Source organism: Xiphias gladius, chromosome 19 (genome assembly GCF_016859285.1).
Source record: "Xiphias gladius isolate SHS-SW01 ecotype Sanya breed wild chromosome 19, ASM1685928v1, whole genome shotgun sequence".
NCBI lineage: Eukaryota > Metazoa > Chordata > Actinopteri > Istiophoriformes > Xiphiidae > Xiphias > Xiphias gladius.
The window spans coordinates 20,372,819-20,395,089 of NC_053418.1; the positions used below are offsets into that span (position 1 = coordinate 20,372,819).

General features: G+C 42.5%; 1 protein-coding gene across 2 annotated transcripts in view; it reads right to left on the bottom strand.

Moving 5' to 3' along the window:
- Nucleotides 1–22,271, bottom strand: part of LOC120805289 (tetratricopeptide repeat protein 28-like) — a 162,138-nt gene that overhangs the window by 48,064 nt on the left and 91,803 nt on the right. For both annotated transcript variants that reach the window (XM_040155400.1, XM_040155401.1), the window contains 3 exons: nucleotides 15,550–15,697; nucleotides 10,487–10,759; nucleotides 8,944–9,074 (listed from right to left, as the gene is read on the bottom strand). In XM_040155400.1, the coding sequence (XP_040011334.1) occupies nucleotides 8,944–9,074; nucleotides 10,487–10,759; nucleotides 15,550–15,697 (552 nt within the window). The remainder of the gene's footprint in view (nucleotides 1–8,943; nucleotides 9,075–10,486; nucleotides 10,760–15,549; nucleotides 15,698–22,271) is intronic.

Genomic DNA, 22,271 nt, shown 5'->3' on the forward strand with positions numbered 1-22,271 from the left:
AGCAAAAGCCAATGGCTGCAATTAAATCTGCTGACAGCACCAGCAATAGCTACTAACTTTTCAAAATCGAGTCTGGCTACAATAAAATACTAGAGCAGCCTTTACCTCTGGGCCCTCTACTGAATATTTTACAACCTGAATTCTACTTGGTCCCTTTTTCTATCTAAGACAGCAAATTCAAGAGCTTTTTCAGAGGTTGATGTGTAGCCAGCTTAGGCCTGTCTCGACTGTTATTTAGAGACCATACTGTGTGTGCTGCAAGGTCAAGTATAAACAGAACCCATAGGCCTCCGTCCCCTCCTAAGATGGAGTACTTTCATTTCACTCACTTAGGGCCTCGTATTTTCTCTCCATTTTATTGCTTTTCTCTGAGCGCTTTCCACAAAGACGCATTCCACCTTCTCATACAGACACAGGGATCCTGTCCAAGAAAGAGTGGGGAAGGTCTGGATACTGTGCCACAGGGACAAGAATGCTGACACTGCTGTAACTCGGGACAAAAGCTAAAGATGAGAGTGGAGAGAGACAAAGTGGGAAAGAGAAAGAGAGCAAGTCTCAGTGTATAGGAGTTGTTAGGAGGCTTGAGCCAAGCCAAACTGAGGAACTATAATCCCCATCTTTGGCGTGATGTCAGGAAGTCTTGCTGAGGACCATTTCCTCACTCTGAAAAAATGCTGTCTCCTACATCCCAGTGTGTGCCGCAGCTATATATAATACAAACATCAAACGCTTGTAGCTGCATTGACCTCTTTCTCTCTGGGACACCCCTTGTTCCCTGGTAATACAAAAAACATTCCCCAAACACACACACACACACACACAGAGACTGGTCCAAAACGCCACCGCACCATCTGAATTTCACCTTATCTCTAAGGACAAACTCATCTCTTTTTTATGGGCGAGTGGTGAGCGAGTGGTGAGGACTAATCTGGTTCCTATCTTTGACTTCACTCTTTACAGATCTGAGTAAGGGAAAGCCGGAAGGATGAGGAGCATTTTTTCACAACGCATCCTCTCTCAGGGACAGGAGAAAGTGGAGGAGAATGAGGAGAATGCACCATGAGAATGAACTTGCATCTGCTCCTTTCTTTTTCAGTGGTTTTAATATCAATATCTCATGTATAAGACTCTACATACATTCTAAGATATATAATCTAAGGAATGATACACACATGGCTGATTGGTCTATTTAATCATTTGTTGCTTACTTACTTTGAGTAATTATTTTTTGGAGTCTGAACAACATCAGAAGCCGCTAAAAGGAAATCCATTCATTTATTTAATGTATAATCAGAGAAAGCTAACATAATGGTCAAAAGCTCAGGTAACACGGTGAAGAAGGGAAGACATTAAATGTTGCTTGTTTTAAAACACTCACCTTTATAGTGTACATTGTTTTGTATCGAGTCCCTGCACCAGTTTCATCCTTTTTCTGTTTGGATGTCAGTGGTTTTATCAGGGTACTAGGCATGATGGGTAGAGTTTTGGCTGACTAGAGGTATTTGGCTATATGCATAAATCGACAGTCATTTCCACAGTTTTTACTAATCAGGCCAGTAATTGCTCCAGTGAGTGAAAAAAGGGTTCGTCCAGGCCATTACCCAGAGGACATTGTTGGTCTACACTACTGGTTGGGCCTAACCTCTGACCTCAGCCCCTAATCACCAATTAGCATGCAGCCCTTTTCTGAATATTGATGTAAGGCAAAGGGTATCAGCCCAGAATGTTTTCAGTCTGTTTAATAGGCAAACAAACTACAACATCAACAATATCTCAAGTTAATGTCTGCTCCGGAGGGCATCTTCTAAATGCAAATGTAAACAAGTCTTTTGATGCAAGCCAATGTGTTGTTGAGGGCAGTTGTGGAGGGAGTTGCCTTGGATTTGTAGCTCTCCCTTGTCACACTATCTTTTTACCACAGAGCTGCCGACATGATTCATGAGCCAGAGGACTTGATGTGGTGTTGGTGTGCAGGCCAGATGAAATCCCCTCAGTCCACTAATATAGGTTTCTGTGTTGGGGTGTGCTTTACAAGTTACTGTAGCTAAGGAGCCATTTCACACTGCTGAGCTGGAAATAGGTCTTACTGTAGCTAAATCAACCCAGTCCACCCCTCCTCAACCCTTGTCACTGGAGACAGTATTACACAGTACACATATAATTCTACACCCACATTCAATAAACAAATACACACATTCCTTCTCTGCCTCTCTCTTTCCTTTTCTCTCTGCCTTTTCCTTCCTTCCCTTCATAACTACCTTCAGTGGCCCTCCCTTTTTCCCAAGTACCTCTCTTTCCCTTGCTCCTTCTCCGTCTCTTTCATTAAAATGGACTTCCTAAAGCCTCCATTCATCTTGCTGACAGCTCCACTATCGATCGGGCTGGAGAAAGGGATGTAGTTCCAGAGCTTTAAATGGCTCTCTGGCCAGCATGGATAAGGGCTAGACTGGACCCAGGCTAAGGGGGAGGAGGAGGGGGGAGTGCAAGGTTTAGCCGGGAGGTCTGCCCCAAGTCTGGACTCTGATGCATTTTTGGTCACCAGTGAATAACACTTAGATTGCCCTGATGGCAGGGATCATTTTAATGAAAATGAGTCACCAACTCTGTGATAAGGACTGCAATGATGAGATCAGATAATGAATGAAATAAGCAGTTTGAAAGCCAACCCATTAGCCAGCCTCTCTGGACCACTTGCAAGCTCTCCTGAAAGTGAGAACTATAATGGGACCACTCAAAATACTGAGAAGAAATGGAGAGAGTGGGAGTGTTTCAGTTGGCTACACAAACATGCAATTCATTTCAATCAAAGTCATGTGACGTTCTGCTGGCTAACGCCTTCACTCGGGCTCCATACCTTATCGTCAGCCATTATCTTGAGGGAGGATGAGTTGGCACATTCCGTCTTCATCCCTCTCGCTGTGTGACATCAAATCGCTCTGCCAAGATTAATGATCGAACATTTGATTTTCCTAATGATTACAATCTCTATGGTGTACTCAGTGTCCTGTGGTGCAGTGGAAACCCCAAGGAGCCTGTTGGATCCCCTCCTACCTCTGATGAGCTCTATCTATGTGTCTGTTGGTTGTCATCTATAATCATATAGTGCACCGCCACAGCGTATCAAAAAGCGAAGGAGTCTCCTGTGACCATGTCACTATTTATTTGTTATCTAATCTGTCCATCTGTATTGCCATTGATTGGAGCAGCAAGGGAGAAGAAGATAGACAAGGTGTAATATTTAAGGCAAATTACTCAAATTCCCAACTGTGAGCAGTTCAATCTAGACAAGGCACCACAGTGTTTAGATTAAGGATTTGTTAAAGTAGCATTAGCAGCAGGGTTTGTGATGCTTATGTATTGATGCTTCAAGTAGGAGTCCAAACAGCATTCAGCTTTGTAGAGCCAATTTAAAAACCTAAGCCCCTAATGGCAAAGAATCCTTTAAAAATGAATTGTGTCTGCTCTTTCTAAAAGCCACTCTCTTAGAATATATGGTGAAGTGGCTTAAGATTCTGTAAAATGGAGAAAGGATAAGACAAACATAGATAGAGAGGAGAAAAATCAGATGAAGAGAGAGGGAAAGGAGGTGTGGAGAAAGGGTGAGGTGGAAGAGAAGAATAAAAGGAAGCTGAGGGGATGTGGAAGGGCAGAGAAAAGGAGAAATGGAGCGTGGGCCACTGAGGAGAGAGAGAGAGAGAGAGGAGGCGGTAGAGAAGCAGAGCAGTAGTCGATATAACGGCAGTCATTCATCTTTCTGACAACCTTCCAAATGCTCCTCTGGGGGAGACACAACGCTGCGTCACCTCGAGTGAAGGAAATGCACAGCGCACACACAGGTCTGCATACATGTGCATATACACACAGCGGAAATACATGTTTATGATCCCTGAGTTTGCTGGGCATGCACACACAGAGCTCCATGTTCTGGGTCAATGGTATGTCGCGGGACATGGTAAGTCAGTACATACACCATTACACTGCAACCTGTACGAGCACAAATCATAGCCACAGACGTCAGTTAGACATTCACACACGATCACACATGCTTTCTCTCACTCACATGCACACACATAAGCACATCTGCTTATTTGTTAAAACCATGTGTATGTGCGGCAACAATCAAATAAATCTCACGGGCAGTTCAAACAAACCTATAAGGAGGAAAACCATCTCAAATTTTACACACATACAATACATTTTACAATCCTACATTCTTCTGAGAAACGTGCTTAATATTTCTTTGCATACACAGTGAAATGTTCCAAGACAAAGATGCACATGTACAGGACATGACACATTCACATGACATTGAAATACAGGAACACAGATGTGTGCTCCCATTAATACGCACACACACACACACACACACACACACACACACACACACACACACACACACACACACACACACACACACACACACACACACACACACACAAATCCTTGTTTCCCAGTTCTGGTTATGGCCCATTGGCTTATGCCTGCCGTTCATCTCTCATGATTCATGGCTAAGCGAGCTGCTGTAGAGCAGTTCTAAACCACTGGGCCGAGGAGAGCCTGTGTGTCATTAAGGCACAGCAGGCTGGACATGCTGTTAGAGCCGCTGCACCATGGACAGCTCTGTGCCTCCGTCTAGCACAATAGGAGGTAAGGAAGCAGGTACTTCTGTATGTGGTAGTACTGCGTGTAGTGGTTTTACTAGACAAGTTATATCAACAGCTGAGTTCACTCACAGACTACCTTGCCCTATTAAGTGTGCACAGTGTGCAACAGAAGTGTTGCCTTTTATTTAGTCGGACACTGTTCTCCTATTTGCCCCACCTAGCATTTCCGCTAAATTAGCCCCTGTAATCATCCCCAAATCCTCCTTCTTAATCAGCAAAGTAGTGGAGGCTAAAGAAAAGAGACACAGGTGCCATGTCCCGCCCTCTGCCTTCCTCTATTAGCACGAGCCCCATGAAAGGCAGAGGAGGCACACGCCCATACCCTAATGACTCCTTAATGATCCCCTCCTCTGCTAGTGTGCTGACAAACACTGACATACCCTGACCCTGACAAGAGGAACGCCCACACTTAGCCCTCTTCCTCACCCCTTATTTAGAGGCTCATCTCTCAGGCCTAAGCCTCACTATACTAGTTAGGGTCTGGCACAATCCATATAGCCCCAAACTAGCAGCAAAATAAACACCCATGATGAAATAGTCCGTGTCACTTTCAGAGTGAGGGGCAAAGTTGGAAAAAATTCCTTTCGGCAGATGGAGCGAGAAGGAGAGAGAGCATAGATACACAAAGCTAAAAAAGAGAATGGCAGTAGGAGACAGAGTAGAATTGCGGGTCCTATGGAAAAAAAACATTGTTTGTATCCCTTTTACTTTTCCCTGAACATGATTTCCACTTCAACTTGGGGTTGGGGGAGTCAGCAGCGGAGACTCTTTTTAACATCACACAAGACATAATTACAGAGTGCACCGCTGCCAGTCCGCCTCAGTTTCTCCTAAATACTCACACCCCAAATTAGGGGTTACCTCCCTCTAGTTAAACCTACTATTTAAGATGAAAACGTCACAGACAAACAGAGGGGACAGGAAAGGGTGTATGGAGAGGAAAGACCTAGTTTAACAGCTTTGTTTCAAAATGACAGAGGAGGCCTTTGTTAAAGATGGTTACTGGCAGGCCTTGGATAAAGCCAGGTGTGGAAACTGGGACAAATACAAAAGTTGGAAAAGACACACACAGCTAGAAAGACTAGAGAGAGTGTCTATGTTCTATCTGCAGTATATATAACAGCTGAAAATCTGCTAAGGATATTTCCAAAAGGCAGCGAGCTAAAGAAAAACACTAACTTCACACTAGCCTATGACCTCACTGGTTTGGACCGTAGCTCCCAGTCCCAGTCGTGGATGACAGAGCACTCACTCTTTGAGCCTTCCCCAACTCTGCCTTCTTTTCTGTTTTGTTTTCTTTTTTCCAGCAGTCTTTATAGATGACTATCCTGGTCAGATCCATGACGATGTATTAGTGTCACAGAGTCTGCTGGTCATCCACAGGCCAAGGGCCAACACTATGCCTGCCTTTTTTGCTGCACTGTGCTTTAAAGAGCCACAGGAGAGAGGATTAGAAGATGAAAAGAGATCCCATACATGGCTCCTTTACTAATATAACAGGACCCAGGTACTGTACTGCCTCCTGATTTATAGAGAACACTCATCTCTGTTTTTTGTCTCTCTCTGCACCTTCATAACACACAGGCCACCGTTCACCCCCCTGTGGTAGAGACTAGTAGCTGAACTGTTGTGGTACACCAGAGCTTTGAGTTACACTACTACTTAGTATTAGTTGTGATATCAATATTACTGTTACTGTGGCAGACAGACACAGAAGTAAATGTTGCCTAGTGACAAACAGTATATTGTATTGCCACTTATAAGGGGTCAGGTGATGATTCTTTTTCTGTGTTTTCGCCATCATTTCTATCAGCTACGATAACATTGTACTCGCCAATGTAATTGCTGTGGTCATGTTGTGTCTGGGAAAATGGTGACTATGCTTCAGCGAAGTCCAACATGGCAAGAAGCACAAGTGATCAAATGAAACCTAAAATGTCAGTAACAAATCCTAATAGCAACTCTAAAACTAAGAGTGTTATAGGTCAAAGTTGAACCTGGATGTCGGTGTGTAAAATGTCTTTTGTTTGGGAAATTTGACCATTTAATAACCCAGATGCCAGCTATTAACATGATGATGCAAGCTTATTCGAATCGATAGGAGTGATGGCCTAGAAACTACAAAAATAAGATGAGCAATGAACTAGATTTTTTTTAAATGTGGCAATATTATCTAATATGAGACCAAGAAAGACTAACGCTGACTAGGACTGGTTACACACGTACACACACATACACTGTAAAAAAAAAAGAAAAAAAAAACTGTATCAAGTTCATAGAGTTCATTTAAATGTGTCTGCTTTCATCTTCCAGATTTTTACCCACACGATCAAAACCTGAAGCTCAACAGAATCAAAACCCACACCCCACATCATATCAAAGCCACATGGTCCTTTTATCAAATCAAATATTTCACTATGTATATGATTTCATTAAAGTCTCAAGAAAATTCTCAGTAACTACAGCGCATTCGAATTAAAGTTATTTCGCTTCACATATGGCACAAATTCCCATATCACTGAGGATTGGAATGAATGCCAACTCTTCTCAAGTCTCTTCTCTGTCTTCTCCACACTCCTACATTGTAGGCAGCACACTGAAAATCCAGTCAGAAACAACATCCTGTCCCCGGCCTCTAGGAAGTGACCTCAGCTTCAGATAGGCCAGATAAAAAGTCCACATCAGAAACAAAAACACCAGGCCAGCCGTAATGAGCTATCCGCCAGGCTCCAGTGTGTTCTGAAGGAGACCAGGTGGTGTGACACACATATGAGTCTGATTAGGGGGCCGTCAGAGGAACAGGAGGAGAGGGGGGAGGTAGGGTGGGCTCTGCAGGCCCAATTGGGATGTTTCGTATATGATGCAACTATTAGTGGTGCTCAATGACTTCCACAAGGTACTAGTGCACTCATGAGTGGTCCATTTGCCATTTGTGTGTAAGCATGGGGGTGCAGTTTGGGTACTGTTTTCCTCTAAGAAGCAACAAGTGAGAAGCACAGGCCACGGTGATTCAAAATTTGATGTACTATGGATTACAGCAGCTTGATACTGATATACTGATACTACCCTGTAAGGTCTTTAAACGTCATTAAATGCAGAAAAACTCTTAGAAGTATTGGATATGGTAGCGTGCATACAGTATACACACTTGCACGCATATTTGCAAGTTAAAACATTCAATCAGACATTTGGTCGGCCGATTATTGCTACTGCCAACCATGTGCAGAGCAGTGAAACCCACAGAGCAGACACTAAGGACCTTGTCTGTGCCCTCTATGTCTCTCACCCCATCTCTCTCTAACCTCATTACATGACAGAGGTTTTTGGCCCTGGTGTCTGCAGACTCATAATCATACTTCTGCTCTGCACATATCCTCAAACTGTGGGAGCGAGAGATGTCAAAAGGACCTCTGGCCTCATTCTTCAACTGTTAGTTTCATCCTGGTCCATTGTGCTGCATTTGACTGGACTGTTTAAATGTCTCCTGATATCAGGCAACACAAACAAGCGGGCCCATGGGCCTGCTGGGGAGGATAAGGAATGAAGGGGAAACGGAGACCATTCTTCTCCTTGTGTGACGGGAATTGTGTTGGAACAAGCACCTGTCACCCCCCAACAATGACCACAGAGGTCAGGCAGAGAGAGACAGAGAAGTAGGGGACAGAGTGAGGGAGAGAAAGAGGGCACCAAACAGTAAAGAAAAGTGGATTATAATGTCTAACTGATTCCTCTTACTCTCCTTCATGTTCTTCTTTCCCTCCCACTTTTCTTTTTTCCCTCTGCCCCACATTCAAACAACTTAATCTGTGTAAATTACATTCTGTAACTGGCATATGTTAGAAAGCCCCAGACTTACAGCTATATGAACCAGATAAACATCTGCATTATATCTGCATAAATGGTTTGCATTGATAATAAGCTGAACCAGCTGCTAAGACTATCCCATTGGCCTTTCCTTCAACTGCCTCACTCTCTCTCCTCCTCCATCACCTTCATCTGCTCTCTGCACCAACTTCACACCCCTTTTTTTAAATAGACAAAGAGCAGCAGCATCTATGTGTCCTTCACACTCCTCCTTCAGATACCCTCTGAACAGCCAGAGCCAAAGAATGCTGGGCACAGCACAAACCCACACCTACAACATGATAAGATACTCTGAAAAAAAAAAAAAGAACTTTGTGACCTCAATTCATTGTCCTTTGCAATGATAGTTAGCATGCTCTATCCTATTTAAGACTGCCGTAACCGCTTTCAAACCCACCATGTGTGTGCTTCTTACCTCTCTGTCTTTTAGCTTCATGGCGAGAACCAGCTGGTTGCGATGGTTGGTCAGCGCCTCACGGTAGTTTCCCTTAGAGAAGAATGCCGAGCCCAGATTCCCATGAGCGCGGCATTCCCCTGTTTGGTCACCTGGAGCGGAAAAACCAGAACAGAATATTTACAGTACAGCCTACATGATTACAAAGCAACAACTGGTGTTTATTTCACATCATCCCACCGCCACTGGTGAACAGTGATGTGATGAACCACATCTATGCCACCGACATGCCACTGCACCCTTAAAAGGGAAAGTAGCAGTTATATGTTCTCCACAGTAGAGCGGCTTCCCTGACAGCTGGTAGTGTTGATCTCACTGCTCCAGAGGGTGAGAGGGGAAAGCCTTATTATGTCTGCCTGACAGAGAGGCCCCACAGACAGGGCCAAAGTAAAACCCAAGTCTCTGCGCTCCACCTGAGAACCGTAGCTCCTTATCTCGAGCTGCTTTGCCCAGTCATGTGTCAAACTGTGTGGGGGTTGAGAAGAGTGGATCCACTCAGTGCTACTCTCTGTTTTCATTTTCTTCCTATCTCACCTTTCTAAGTGTTTTCTTACCTTTACTGTCTTTCCCTCAAACCTTCTCTCCTCTTCCTATATGAACACCCACACTTTGTATCCATACTTACAGTAAATAGCATCTATTTTTGAGCAGAGAAATGGGTCGATTTCTGTCAGTTTCTTGCAAATTTAACTAACCTTATTGTTTGGTACAAGATGCTCAAATATGGAAAATCACAAAGGGACAAAGGAATATTTCCCAGTTGAACAAAATGTTATATCCCCCCCCCCCCCCCCCCACTACATTTCTGCGCTAATATTTAAAAATAAGACTGGTGTTCTGCTTGAATTGAGATACACAAGAACAAGACTAAGAGTCTACAGCCATGCTAGCAGCTCTGTGAAGCTGTACTTAGACATAGCAGTGCTTTGAGCTAAATGGTAGCATTAGTATGCTAGCATGATCACAATGATAACGCTAACATTCTGATGTTAAGCTGATGTAATGTTTATCATGTTCATCATCTTAGTTTAGTGTGGTAGCATGCTAAATTTGCTAATTAGCACAAACCAGAAGGCTGAGGCCAATGGGAATGTCAACACTTCAGTCATAAACCAAAGTATTGGACAAATTAAAGTGTGTCCCTATGGCTCTAGAGGAAAAGTTATTAAAATTCATCCTGAGGAGGACATTAATATACAAAAAATATGTTCATTTGGATTAATCACTGCCCAAACTTAATCACTGACATTTTTGATAATTTATTGGTTGCTCAAATCATTTATCAGGAGAAATGTCAAACACTGGCTAGTGAGGATTTGCTACAAGTCTCTGTTTTATATAATTTATTATATAATTAAATATCTTTTAATTTTAGACTGTTGGTTAGACAAAATCAGCTGTACACAATGTACCAGAGCCTAAATGATTAATCGAAAAAGTAATTAAAAAATTATTAGATAATTATATGATTATTATTCCCTCTTCCCCAGTTCAGGCCTCTTACCTAGGGTCTTGGCCACCTCTAAGTCCTGCTGCATGTAGCTGGTGCTCTTCTCTGTGTTGCCCAGAGACCAGTGGGCGCTGCTGAGGGCCGAGAAGACGGAGCCGCGTAGCTTGAGGCTGCATGTGCCGATCTTCAAAGCAGCTTCCAGCACCACAACTGAGGCTGTGTGGTGGGCTGCTGTCAGCAGCTCCTGGCCAATCACAGACACCACCACAAAGGGACTTTTGTCCAGTTTCATCTTTTGCAGCTGCTGATAGGTGGGCTCGAGAGACTCTGTGCAGGAACGACATGAGCAAAAGAGAGATTAAAAACAGGCTCCAAAATATGCCAAACCATAGCCTTGTGCTGAGACGGTAACTGACATTGATTGTGGTAACTGCGTTATGTGTTTACCAACCCTGACAAATATGACTGCTGTCTGAAATCAGATTGTACTTTTCTCCAGTAATGGGTGTGTTTTTTCCTGCCTGGATAAGCATAGCCTGTAGCTTAGCTGAGTGACGGCATTCTCTGACAATAACTCAATGTATAAGCCATTTTTCTGCACCATCCACGCTGACTGAGGTAATCTCAGGCAATTTCCAAAAGCGCTGCATAAAAATGGCACAAGTTTAGACCATTGTGGGCAACTGTCATTACAAACCTCAGAGCCAAATTATATTTCTGCCTTCTCTTCGTGTCAGTTGATATGGTTGAGAGAATAGAGAAGGCTGAGTGGGTTTTGAGATAGAATTTTAAAAGAGTGATGGAGAAACTAATGCAGCTAATGCACAACTGTAGCAGCAGCAGTGGAATGCAGAGTAAAGGAGACACACAAGGTGACCTTTGAAGAGGCTGAAAATGCACACAATGACATAAATCAATGGTGGGCCACGCGGGATTCAGGATCTACAGCCCCTCCAGATTACAGAGCCCTCTGGCAGACACCAGCATCGAACAACAGGAAGGGGGGGCAAGGGAGGCACGCCCAAGTGTGTGTGTGTGTGTGTGTGAGTCTGTGTGTTTGTGTTTTTGACTTTTGACGCATTTGTATGTGTCAGTATATATTTGCATTGATGTATAGGAGTGCATCTGGGGAATGCTTAATTCTCATAGCCCTGTATTTGCAAATATTTTGAGCAGAGCTGCTACTAATTAGGTCAAGGTGCTCTACAGACGACTGCATGATGCTACTGTGCCTGTACTGTGGTTATATGTGGCTGCATGTGTAGTCTACATTTTATCATAAGGCCCAAGCTTTCATAAACTGTTACTTCCATTTGTTTAGACAAACATTTAGGCGCAGCAAGTACACAGTTCAAATATCTGAACAAACTCAATAGTTCTTCACAATACACACAGATGCTAATTCACTTAGACACACGCTCACACAATATGAGATGCTTACCCACACAAGCACTCAAAAGCATAACTGATGATGCTCTTTCAAGAGCATCGCTTGTGTTCCAGCACTTGGCAGAATGTCGTGCTTACAGAGACAGTGCGTGCATATAATATCCATTCATAGCTTGTAATTGCCTTCAGAGTGACACCGAGCGCTGAGTCATAAATCACACTGAGAGAATGCTTTTTTAAAAAGGTGTCATGGCTGCTGCATTCATAAACAGGTAGTTATGACAACAACCGAGTGTGTTGTTTCACACACATATAAACAGGCAGCACACACACACACACACACACACACACACAAATACAAATGCTATAGCTAGTGTTTACTAAGCTTTGTATCACGTTACGAAGTAAAAATTACAGCCTGTACCTCATCGACATGCAAACAGCTAACGCAGAATCATAACACAAAAAATCATTCCGCCTCCATCTTTCTTCCTTTTGTCCTGTAAGAGAAGCTGTTTTAATGTTGCTTTCATAGCTAGGGCCACACCTCACTGCAATGGCAGTATACTTGAGGGCAAAAATATGTGTCTGCAATATACCAAAGACTTACTCTGCCTTCCATTTCATATGAATAAAGACATAAGTCATGTACTCTCTCTCCTGTATTTGAGGATGTATCATCAGTGGGACTGGTAAAGCCATGAAATTGCAAAACATTAAATATTCTTTAAATTTTATTCCTAGTATTTATGTTAGTTACTAATACCATATAATATCAGTGAAAAAGATGAGCACTATCATCCTATCCTATTACAATTATTATAAATTTCTGTAACCAACATGGCATGTGATATGTGTAGTACGTGTGGTTATGACAAGATATACACAGGGTGTTTTTTTAAAAGATCAGGCTGGTTAATGCCTGATCTTCTTTTTGTTTCATTGGCTTTGTTGACGATAAAAAACATAGAATATAATCTTATCCTGTCAGTAATAATGTGACACTAAATTGATCTCTGTAGAAAAATTCATACTTTCTCCAGGAAGATCAGATGTCTGGGTTATGTAGCAGCCCATCTGATGCTCAGAGGTTCACACTGGGTGCATATCCTCCAGTTAAAGGACAATCTCTTTAACTGCAAATGATCCAGCCTGGGTCAATAACTGCCACACTATGAAACCATCTCCTCTATAGTTTATCTAAAAGGATCTTCAAGTGAGGAACCCTTTTTAGTTACAATATGTGGAAAACAATCCAGTAATTAACAGCTAATGGACCCTTTGCACTCTCTTTGGGCCCCAGCAGCTGAATGAGAGACAGAGGTGGAATAAGATGAATGGTAAGAATATTACTCATGAGAATACATCCATACTAAAACACTGCTTCCAGTATATAAAACTGTTAGAGGCTGATTTCCCACAGCTCATTCAGTGACACAGATGGAGAATGCTGATATTGGAGGAAAAACTGCTGCCAAGATGATTGGATGTGGCAGACAGAGAGACACAGATACAGTAAGGAGAGGGAGGTGAGATTGCACCAACCTCCACTTGTGTGAGAGCCCTTTGCTGTGGGAAGTATATACAGTATGAGTCACAGGAGAGCACAACAGCTGTTTAAATCTGCAATAATGAGAAGAACCTTTGATCTATGCAAAGAGGAGTGGCCGTGTGTGTGTCAGAGAGAAAGGGTTGAATTGTACATGACACAGTATGATTTGGAGAATTATACATATAATATTAGATTTACTTTGGACACAAAGCAAGCTTTGATGAACTCAAAACACACTGAGTCCTTGAAGACATATGCCTTGATATTGTTCTCTCAGGTTCATTATTTGTCTTCCTCTATCCTAATTTATTTATTTGCCTATTCTGGTATGAATGTCTTCAGCTGGATCTCTTTGCTCGGTGGCAAAAAATAAACATGAAGGTGTTTTGAGAGGACTGAAGACATCACAGTGTATCAAGATGTTTGTGGTAAGATAAATGACAGAGATAAGTGAACACTGCAATCACAGCTAGATACAATTAGCTATTTCTCTCGGCAACATGGCAATAACATTGAATTTATACACAGAAGGGAATAATGCAGTGCTTACAGAACTGGTATAAGAGATTTAAGTGTAATTATAAAAGGATTATAGCTTTTTAGTGTAATTACAATGTTCCTTATAAACCCAAAACAAGCAGGTGAAAAACCTTTTTAGTAACATGATATAATGTATATGTAGGCTTTTAATAACTCCGCTAGCCATATTTTCTGTTCAAAGTGAAACCACTTGTTCAAGGTGTTTGAGTTAATTTTTCTTTGGTGTTACTTAACTCCAATTAAATTGGTGGGAGAGGTAATTACCAAGCTGAACCCTGGGATGAGTGTACTATGATACTGATAAACATGGATGGCAGGAATGTGACGCTCTTCCGCCTTGAAGAAGAGAAACTGAAGAGCCTACCTTTCACCTATCAGGGGACTTGGGCTGAGCAACACTGATTATCCCCCCTGTTTGCTGGCATAACATTGATTATCGTCCCTGTGTGCCAGGAGCCCTTCTGAGAGGATCATTGCTCTTAATCCTTTGACCTAGCTACCTCTCCTCAACACACCTTGGATTGGGTCCTCTGATGGTTGCCTGGCACTATGGGAAATAGGGGTAAACAATTAAGAGATTAAATGGCTTCAGCTAAATGTTGGTCTTCCCCTACTGAGAGGAACCATTTTGGTCCATGATGCACAGGTCTGGGCTCAGACCCAAACCCTTTTCTTGATTTGGCTCTAGTGACAGGCTTATATACTCTATGTCGCTCAGATGGGCCATCCATTCTTTATTCTCTCTGCAATACATTTTTTTCTCCTGCATTTGTACAAGAATATTTGGAGGAGCACTGTATTCAATCAAAGAAAAACAGATTCCTCACAGAAAAAAGCCTTTCAGAACTGCTGATCTCATTGTACAGTTCAGTAAAATTTGGATTATAAAACAAGGCCACATTGATTCACAGGCACGGATTTCAGTTTTCAGTTTGGAAATGAGGTGATGACAAAACAAGACAGCAGGATGACTCAGGCTATGCTGGCAGTCGGTGCCATCAAGATCTGAAGCATATTAAATCCTCCGTAGTGGTCATCTGAAGTAAAATTGTTTCCAGTTTTGTTCTGAGGCCCATTAAGGTGGCCCACACTGATTACTCACGGACAATCAGGTCACTACAGTTGGCTGATCCAACAGATAAAAATGCATAATAGAAAAAACACATTTTAGTAACAATCTTGGCTTGAATGCACTACTTATAAATCCACTCAGCTTTAGGAAAAAGGCTTACACAGGGCCAGACACAGACAATGGCATTAGTGTTGGATGCTCATTAAGATAAGGGGCTATCTGTGTGTGTGATCAGCCCGACTGACAATGAGATATGCTGAAGCTGCAGATGTCAGGCCTCAGAGTCCGGAGGTAAATACTTGACACCAAGTCAGTCACAAAGACTGAAAGACAGACAGAAAGAGATATGGCCTGCCTCCCAAATGGATAAAAAACGGACACGTAAAGTCACCCCAACCACGCTTATTGACTGACAGAGTCTGAGGATTATCTGTGCGACGGGCTTTTAGGTGGTTGTAGGACAAAACATGTGGAGATGGTGAAGCATAAAGGCAGTGACACCTATACACATGAACACGCTGTTAACACAAAAATACAAATGTATTCAGCCACTAAATTTCTTACCTCGTAGTGGTGATTTCATAGCAGCTTCTACCATGCCCACCAGTAGCTGTAGGCTCTTGGGGTCTTGGGCCAGCCCAGAAGCGAAGGCGGCCAGTGCGTCGGCATGGCGACCAAGGTACTGAAGGGCAACACCCTGTCGGAAGTATGCCTGTAGAGGGAGAGAGGTAAGAGACAGAGTGATCAGGACTCCAGTCTAGTGCCTCAGCATGGGGTTTTATACAAACACATTACCAGACACACTCATTTCACGCCATTTGCATTTTTTCCACATGAGTAGTTTTCAGAACATGGTACCTCTCTCCTTTGTATTCCCATAATAGAGTGATCACTGGGTTTTTTGTACTTGTTAATTGGATTATAAGTTTTACATAAATGCACATGTTACACTCTGGCTGGCTGCCTTCTCAGGAGCAACTATTGTTTTTCTACTCAATATCTTTTTCTACTGTTTGCTGTGGGAGTGAACTGCACACAAGAAGAGCACTGGGATTTCTCTTTGGCTGTGTTAGGAGAAAAGTAAAGCGAAAGAAAAAGGAGAATGAGAGAGAGCTACTTACTCAAGTCGGTCTGTAGCTCAATAAAAGAACACCCATAAATACTTCAGATTATACATTCCCTTTGTCAGGACGCAGTTGTAAAATAATAACACAACTGGCCAGAGTCTGTTTTTGCCGTACTTTTACATCAGATGTGTACTTGTGTTATGTTTTGGATACGTGAATGGCTCTTCAATCAGACAAAAAATAAATACATTTGTCATCCAGTCATTTATTCAGAGAGCAGAGAAAGTCACATTGTTGCTAGCATAATAATTCAGTACCACTGAGACATAAACTGCATGCGACTGCTGACATACTGTATCTTTCTGCGGGAGACTAAAATGCTTTGGAACATTCTTCAGATTGAAAACTAAAACAGACGCTGTCTCTGGGATCCAAAGCCCCATCAATAAGTGTGTTGTTTTTTTTTCTTCAGCATGACTGTTTGGACACTCCAGAAAAAAAAGATGTTTTATCCAAGCAAGTTTTTGACTCAGTATGTTTGTGTCTACGGCTTGATTAGACAATAATCCTAGTGAGTTGTTAAACCTGACTCTGGTCCAGTCTAACAACAGCAGCAAACAGAGATGGAGCTAGATCCAGCTCATTATTCATGATCCAAACCACTAAATCCCCCCTAAGAGAAAGCAAACTGTCTCTCAGAATAGTCATATCTGGGTTCATGTGTCAAAAACACACAATTACAGCAGCAGAGCATGGGGGAAAATGAGGCATAAACATTGTGTGAGAGAAGAAACAACAGACTGTCTAAAACTGCCTTGATAAGAGTCTTGGCCTTTCCTTCTCTCGTGTTTTTTTGTTTGTTTTTGTGTGTGGGCAGCAGCAGTCCAGGCTGCTGTCTGGCCACATCCTCACAGAGTAGTCACAGTCACTTCACTCACAGCTTCCAAAAGTGACACAAGGGCTAATTTGCCATTAGCATCTAAGAGGCCTTTTCATTAGTCTTCCCAAGCTTCTCTGTTAGCACCGCTAGGAAGTGAGAAAGGCGGGGAGGATTAGGGAAAATGAGACATGACATCGAATTTATAGAGACCAGTAATTAATTTTGCTTCCGTCCGAGCCCCCTACTGACTACCAATCTCTCTGCAGACCTGCTGCCCCCCTCAACATTTCTGTCTCCCTTCACTTGCATCACAACTCCATTGAAAATTACGAGGACAGAGATTAGATTCAAAGCATTAACCTTTGTTCTAACACTTTTATTATATGAGGGGAGTGCAGGCCAGGGTATCCGCTCAATATTAATTGCATCTAGTGGCGGTAGAGTTTGGGCAGGACGCACTGGCAAGAGTGGAGAGGCCCACAAACATTTCGCCCAGGGGAACAAAAGACATTTAAAAGCATTTCTTCCTTTGATTAGATTTAGCCTACAGCATGACTGCTCTCCCAGAGATTTTTCTTTCATTGTCTTGAGCAGCATTCCCTGACTGAGACAACCAGGGAAAGCGGACGAGAAAAAAAAGAATAAAATAAGGCTCCCTTCAAACAAAAATTGGCATCTTCTTTAATCCTTTTATTTTACCCTATCCTGTCCTACATAAGGTTGAACGACTAGACTGTGGGGAGAGTGCATTAAAATAGTGCAAACACAAGAATGAGAATAAATGCATTAACGAAAGAGCCATGGTAAAAATGACAGAATCAATGTGCCGTACAGCGTTATGCGATTTTTTTCCTCTTTTCCATTAATCTCCCACTGCCTTCAAAACACATCATGTGGCTGCACAAAGACATACACACACAGTATAACCCCAGCTTTTGCATAATCCAACAAGTCAATTCAACCAGTGCCGCTCATAAAACAGAGGGTTCACTTGAATTTACATTACAGTAGCTGAATACTAATTCAGGACAGTGATACTGACGAGAGGCTCAAGATAAACTGAAACTTACATATTTAAGTCAGAGCCGTCGCATAGGGGAGCAACAAATAGTGCATACAAGGACTAGGCTGCAGAAATAGCACCGATAGGTTGGCTACGCTATTGGCATGAAATGTTTTGGGCGAAGGGAGAGCAAGATTTTACCCCTACAACAACAATTTTTTGAATTCACGCTTAACAGGATCTATTCTAAAAACACAGCAGCATCTGCTTAGAGCTGCTACTACAGTGATTAGCACAGCCTATAGCTTAGCCACACAGAGAGAAAAATTGAGAGAGTGAGAGATAGAGAGAGTTACAGTACAGGGGAAAAGAGATAGAGAGAAAGAGACTGCATTACCGGGAAATAGAGGGCTCCACAAATTGATTTTGCCCTGTCAACATAGAGCAATACATACACATATGGATGGTACACAAGTCAGTGCTTAATCTTTCAGCCAAAAAATATCTCCCTAAACAGGATGCATATTACAGAATAACTAACAGAGGCCCTCCTGATTTGTGACGCATCTGTTAGGCATCTTGTACAACATGCCATCCACAAACCAAGACTTCTAATGTGTTTTGCCTGAAATTCTATCCGGGGTAAATTATTGAACCATCCTGCATCTTTGGCTTCTCTATTTAAGGCAACAATATGCTGATACCACAGAAGAGTGGATCGAGTGGGAAGGTGTATCATTGTTACCCGTGGGTAAATTTTGGGAGTGCTAATGTGCATGTGAGTCAGTCTATGTATGTGTGTGTGTGTGTGTGTGTGTGTGTGTGTGTGTGTGTGTGTGTGTGTGTGTGTGTGTGTGTGCGTCTGTGTGTGTGCGTCTGTGTGTGTGTGTGTCTGTATGTGTGTGTGCGTGTGCGTCTGTGTGTGTGTGTGTGTGTGAGCAAAAGAGAGAGGGAGCAAAAGAGAGAGGCTAGAAAAGACATACGAATAAGAGAGAGGATAAAAGCTTTTCTTGTTTCTTGAACATTTTAATATTTCATGAAGGCTTGTTTGATGTAGTTTTAAATATTCATGTTTTTATGCTTAGGAGGAACAGGGAAATGATGCAAAAAAAAAAAAAGTTATTCACTCTGCTACACTGTGCCACACACTGTGGGGACCCAACATTCTCTGTGCACATATGCACAAACAAGCTCATGCACACTACAGTTGCATACGTTCTCTCTCTCTCTCTCTAACATGACACTTACAATGAAACATGGACAATTTTCTGTCAGTGACAGGTCTGTCGTTCACAATAAGGGCCATAGTCAGAGCAGCTGAACAGAAAGTTGACAAGATTAAGACTGGGAGTTTGGCGCAAGACCAGCTGTTGGAGGAACAGCTCCTTTCTTATTAGCAGATTAATGCCTCAGTATATGTCCTTGCCCCCTCTTCAGTAACCCCAGGGGTGTCCTCAGCCCCTGGGAGCACGTCTGTGTTCGCAGTTGTCTATCCTTTTTCTAGATCTGGGCCTAACAGGCTTAAAGAAAGAATTCACTGAAAATACATTTCGACTAGATGTGCTGTTAGACCAAATCGATATAAAGAATGAGCAACGGCAGTGTGATTTGGCATATGGCAATGAAGATGTACTGTATGTCCCCACTCAGCATCCTGCCTGATACAATTGATAGTTCAAAGTTCCTAATCTAGCATCTTAAAATAGAATGAATGCTGACAAAAACATACTGTCTCCAACAGATGTGAAAAACTTTGTTTGGTCAACAGATTGTTGCACAAGAACATATGTATCCTACCTCTAAGTTTCCCTAGGTTGCACCATGAGATGTGTGTAGTACTTCCAAGACAAAACGCTTACTAAAGACAGCAAAATCTATTTGTTTATCCCATTCTGGATCTATCACTTTCAGTAAAAAATGAAGTTGTGAAAGTAATTTGTAAATGCTTTGTATCAACGGCACTGGAGCTGGAAACCTGCCCATATTTTCAGGTTTTTACAGACAGTTGAAGCTGTTTTCTGCCAAAGATTAAGAGTTGTAAAATCTCAACCACAATGATGCCTGTCTAAACAAACAGCACAACTCCTCGCCCATCAGGCAGGCAGCCTGAACCAACTGCTCCAGCTGTGCTCCAGTAGCCAAAGCCTTGTGCGGCTTGCTGTGCCCTGATCAGTAATCAGCAATAATAGAGATGCTCTCAAATGGGGAAATCAATAGCAGCAGCAAAAGCTCCATTTAGACCATGCCACACCCTTCGCAGCTACAGTGTGTTTAGGATACGCCTCCTGCAGATGGTTTCTGATCACCCACAGGGCAGTTGGTGCCAGCATGACGACTCTGAACAGAGCCCCCGCTGGCGACATAATGGAACCCAAATCAGACCATCAAACAGGGACAGCAGGCTGCAAATACACTGCACACACTCACACAGAAATACAAACTGAAGAAAAATACATCAATAACTCCTCAAGAAAACCACCCATCTGTCTCCGACAAACATATATTATTTGAAATCAGCTTTACACACAGGCCAGGACGCTGGGATCAGATTAACACTAATGGTGTGATAGGAACAGAGAAATTGCTGCCATTCTTGCCTGCTTTCCAATGTGACCTAGAAAAGTCATGAGTTGACCAGGGTTTAAGACATGTGCCTCCGCCATCCCTTGTACATCTCTGCCACTAGACTTTCAAGGTGACTCAGTCGATTCGCAGGGTACACAAAATGTCAACTGCTTAATTTAATATCCAGGGATAACTGTCGGCCATGACAAATTAGCTGGGAGAACAGCTGAAAAAAAAAGTGAAAAGGAATGATTGCTGCTTTGGGCCTTCTGCCCTTCAACTTGACAAGCTGAAAGCCACGGAACAGCACAATAGTGCCTGTACTTAATTAAATCTATTTCTGAAGCCAAATCCATGAGTTTCTATCCGTCTTCTTGCTCTCCCTGCACGTAAAGATCTGTTTCCCCCAGAACTGAAGAGGTCTGAGGTCGGTTCTCACAGGGGTAGCATTGGGGGCACTACAGCCATCGCCTCGGGCCAAACATAAACCTCTGGCCCTGGGGTCACAGGGATAGAATCATGACACAGCTGGCTCTCTATTACCATCTCCCCAATCTAATAAGACCAGACCCTAAACCATCAAACAACCCTGACCTACATCGATCAAGTGCATGTTTATCTGTATGTGTTGTTTATCTGTATGTGTTGTGTCAGTGAGAAAAAAACTGTGACAGCCTAATTTTTTCTCACAGTGAGTGAAAGATTTCTGCATTAAACCAGCTAATCAATGAAAAATGTTGCTTTTTCAGGACTTTGTTTTGTCCTATATGCTGACTTGGAGGGCTTTTGTAGAACAAGCCTGGTCAAGTCTGTAGTGATTTTATGTTAACGACATAAGCCATATCAAAGGTGCATGTTAAGCATTGCAAGTCAAATTGAGGGAACTTACAATCTGCATGTAGGTAGATGAAGTAAAATATTTATGATACATTGATGTATTCCTCCCTAAGGGCGTTGTAGATTCTGGTGATTGCTGTTTTATCCAAAGCCCTTAATAAGGCCATTAAATTAGATGCCTTTAATGAGAGCAAATTAAACTGATCATCTTTGTGGAGCCGGCAATTAAAGGGTAAATTTTTCAATATTCAGTGAAGAGCAACAATAAGACCTAGGTAAAATCCCGGTTTCCTGGGAGAGGCTTCAGTGTGAGAGACATTGTAGTACTCTCTCAAAGCTGCGAGGAATCGATTAGCCGGCTCACATCAAACTGGCAGCCAGCGCAGGACTTCAGATTGGAAAAGGTCATAGTCAGGTATGTGGAATCAATGCTGAACACTCTGTATTCACTGTGTCTTGCATTATCTGGCTGGGGGATGGTTTAATGTTTTCTAAAAACAATTACCCAAAGACAAAGAGAACCTTCAATAAAGAAGGTCAGGGTTTGTGATCGGGGAAGTGTCATGTGGTATACCGTCCATTGTGACAGTCAGTGAAACAGAGGGGAAAAAACTGATATTACTCGTTTATCACAAACAGATGAAACAGCACAATAGTGGCAAGCTGTGGGGCTTTGCAGTGACATGCTGTCAACATACACTGTTTGGCAGAGGGAATTCAATTTTCTTTCCGCTACGTGCATGTCCACCATGACATGTTGATGTGTTTCGCAAAGGAAATACACCAATGGAAAGTGATAAACCAGCAGATTAAATGGCAATATGCATGTAGCTCATTCCAGGCACGTTAATTCCAATGTTAGAAAAACCATGTCGCAGACTGCGCTTTGATTTATAGCATGATTTGTCACATGGATGCAGCTAGCATACTTGCA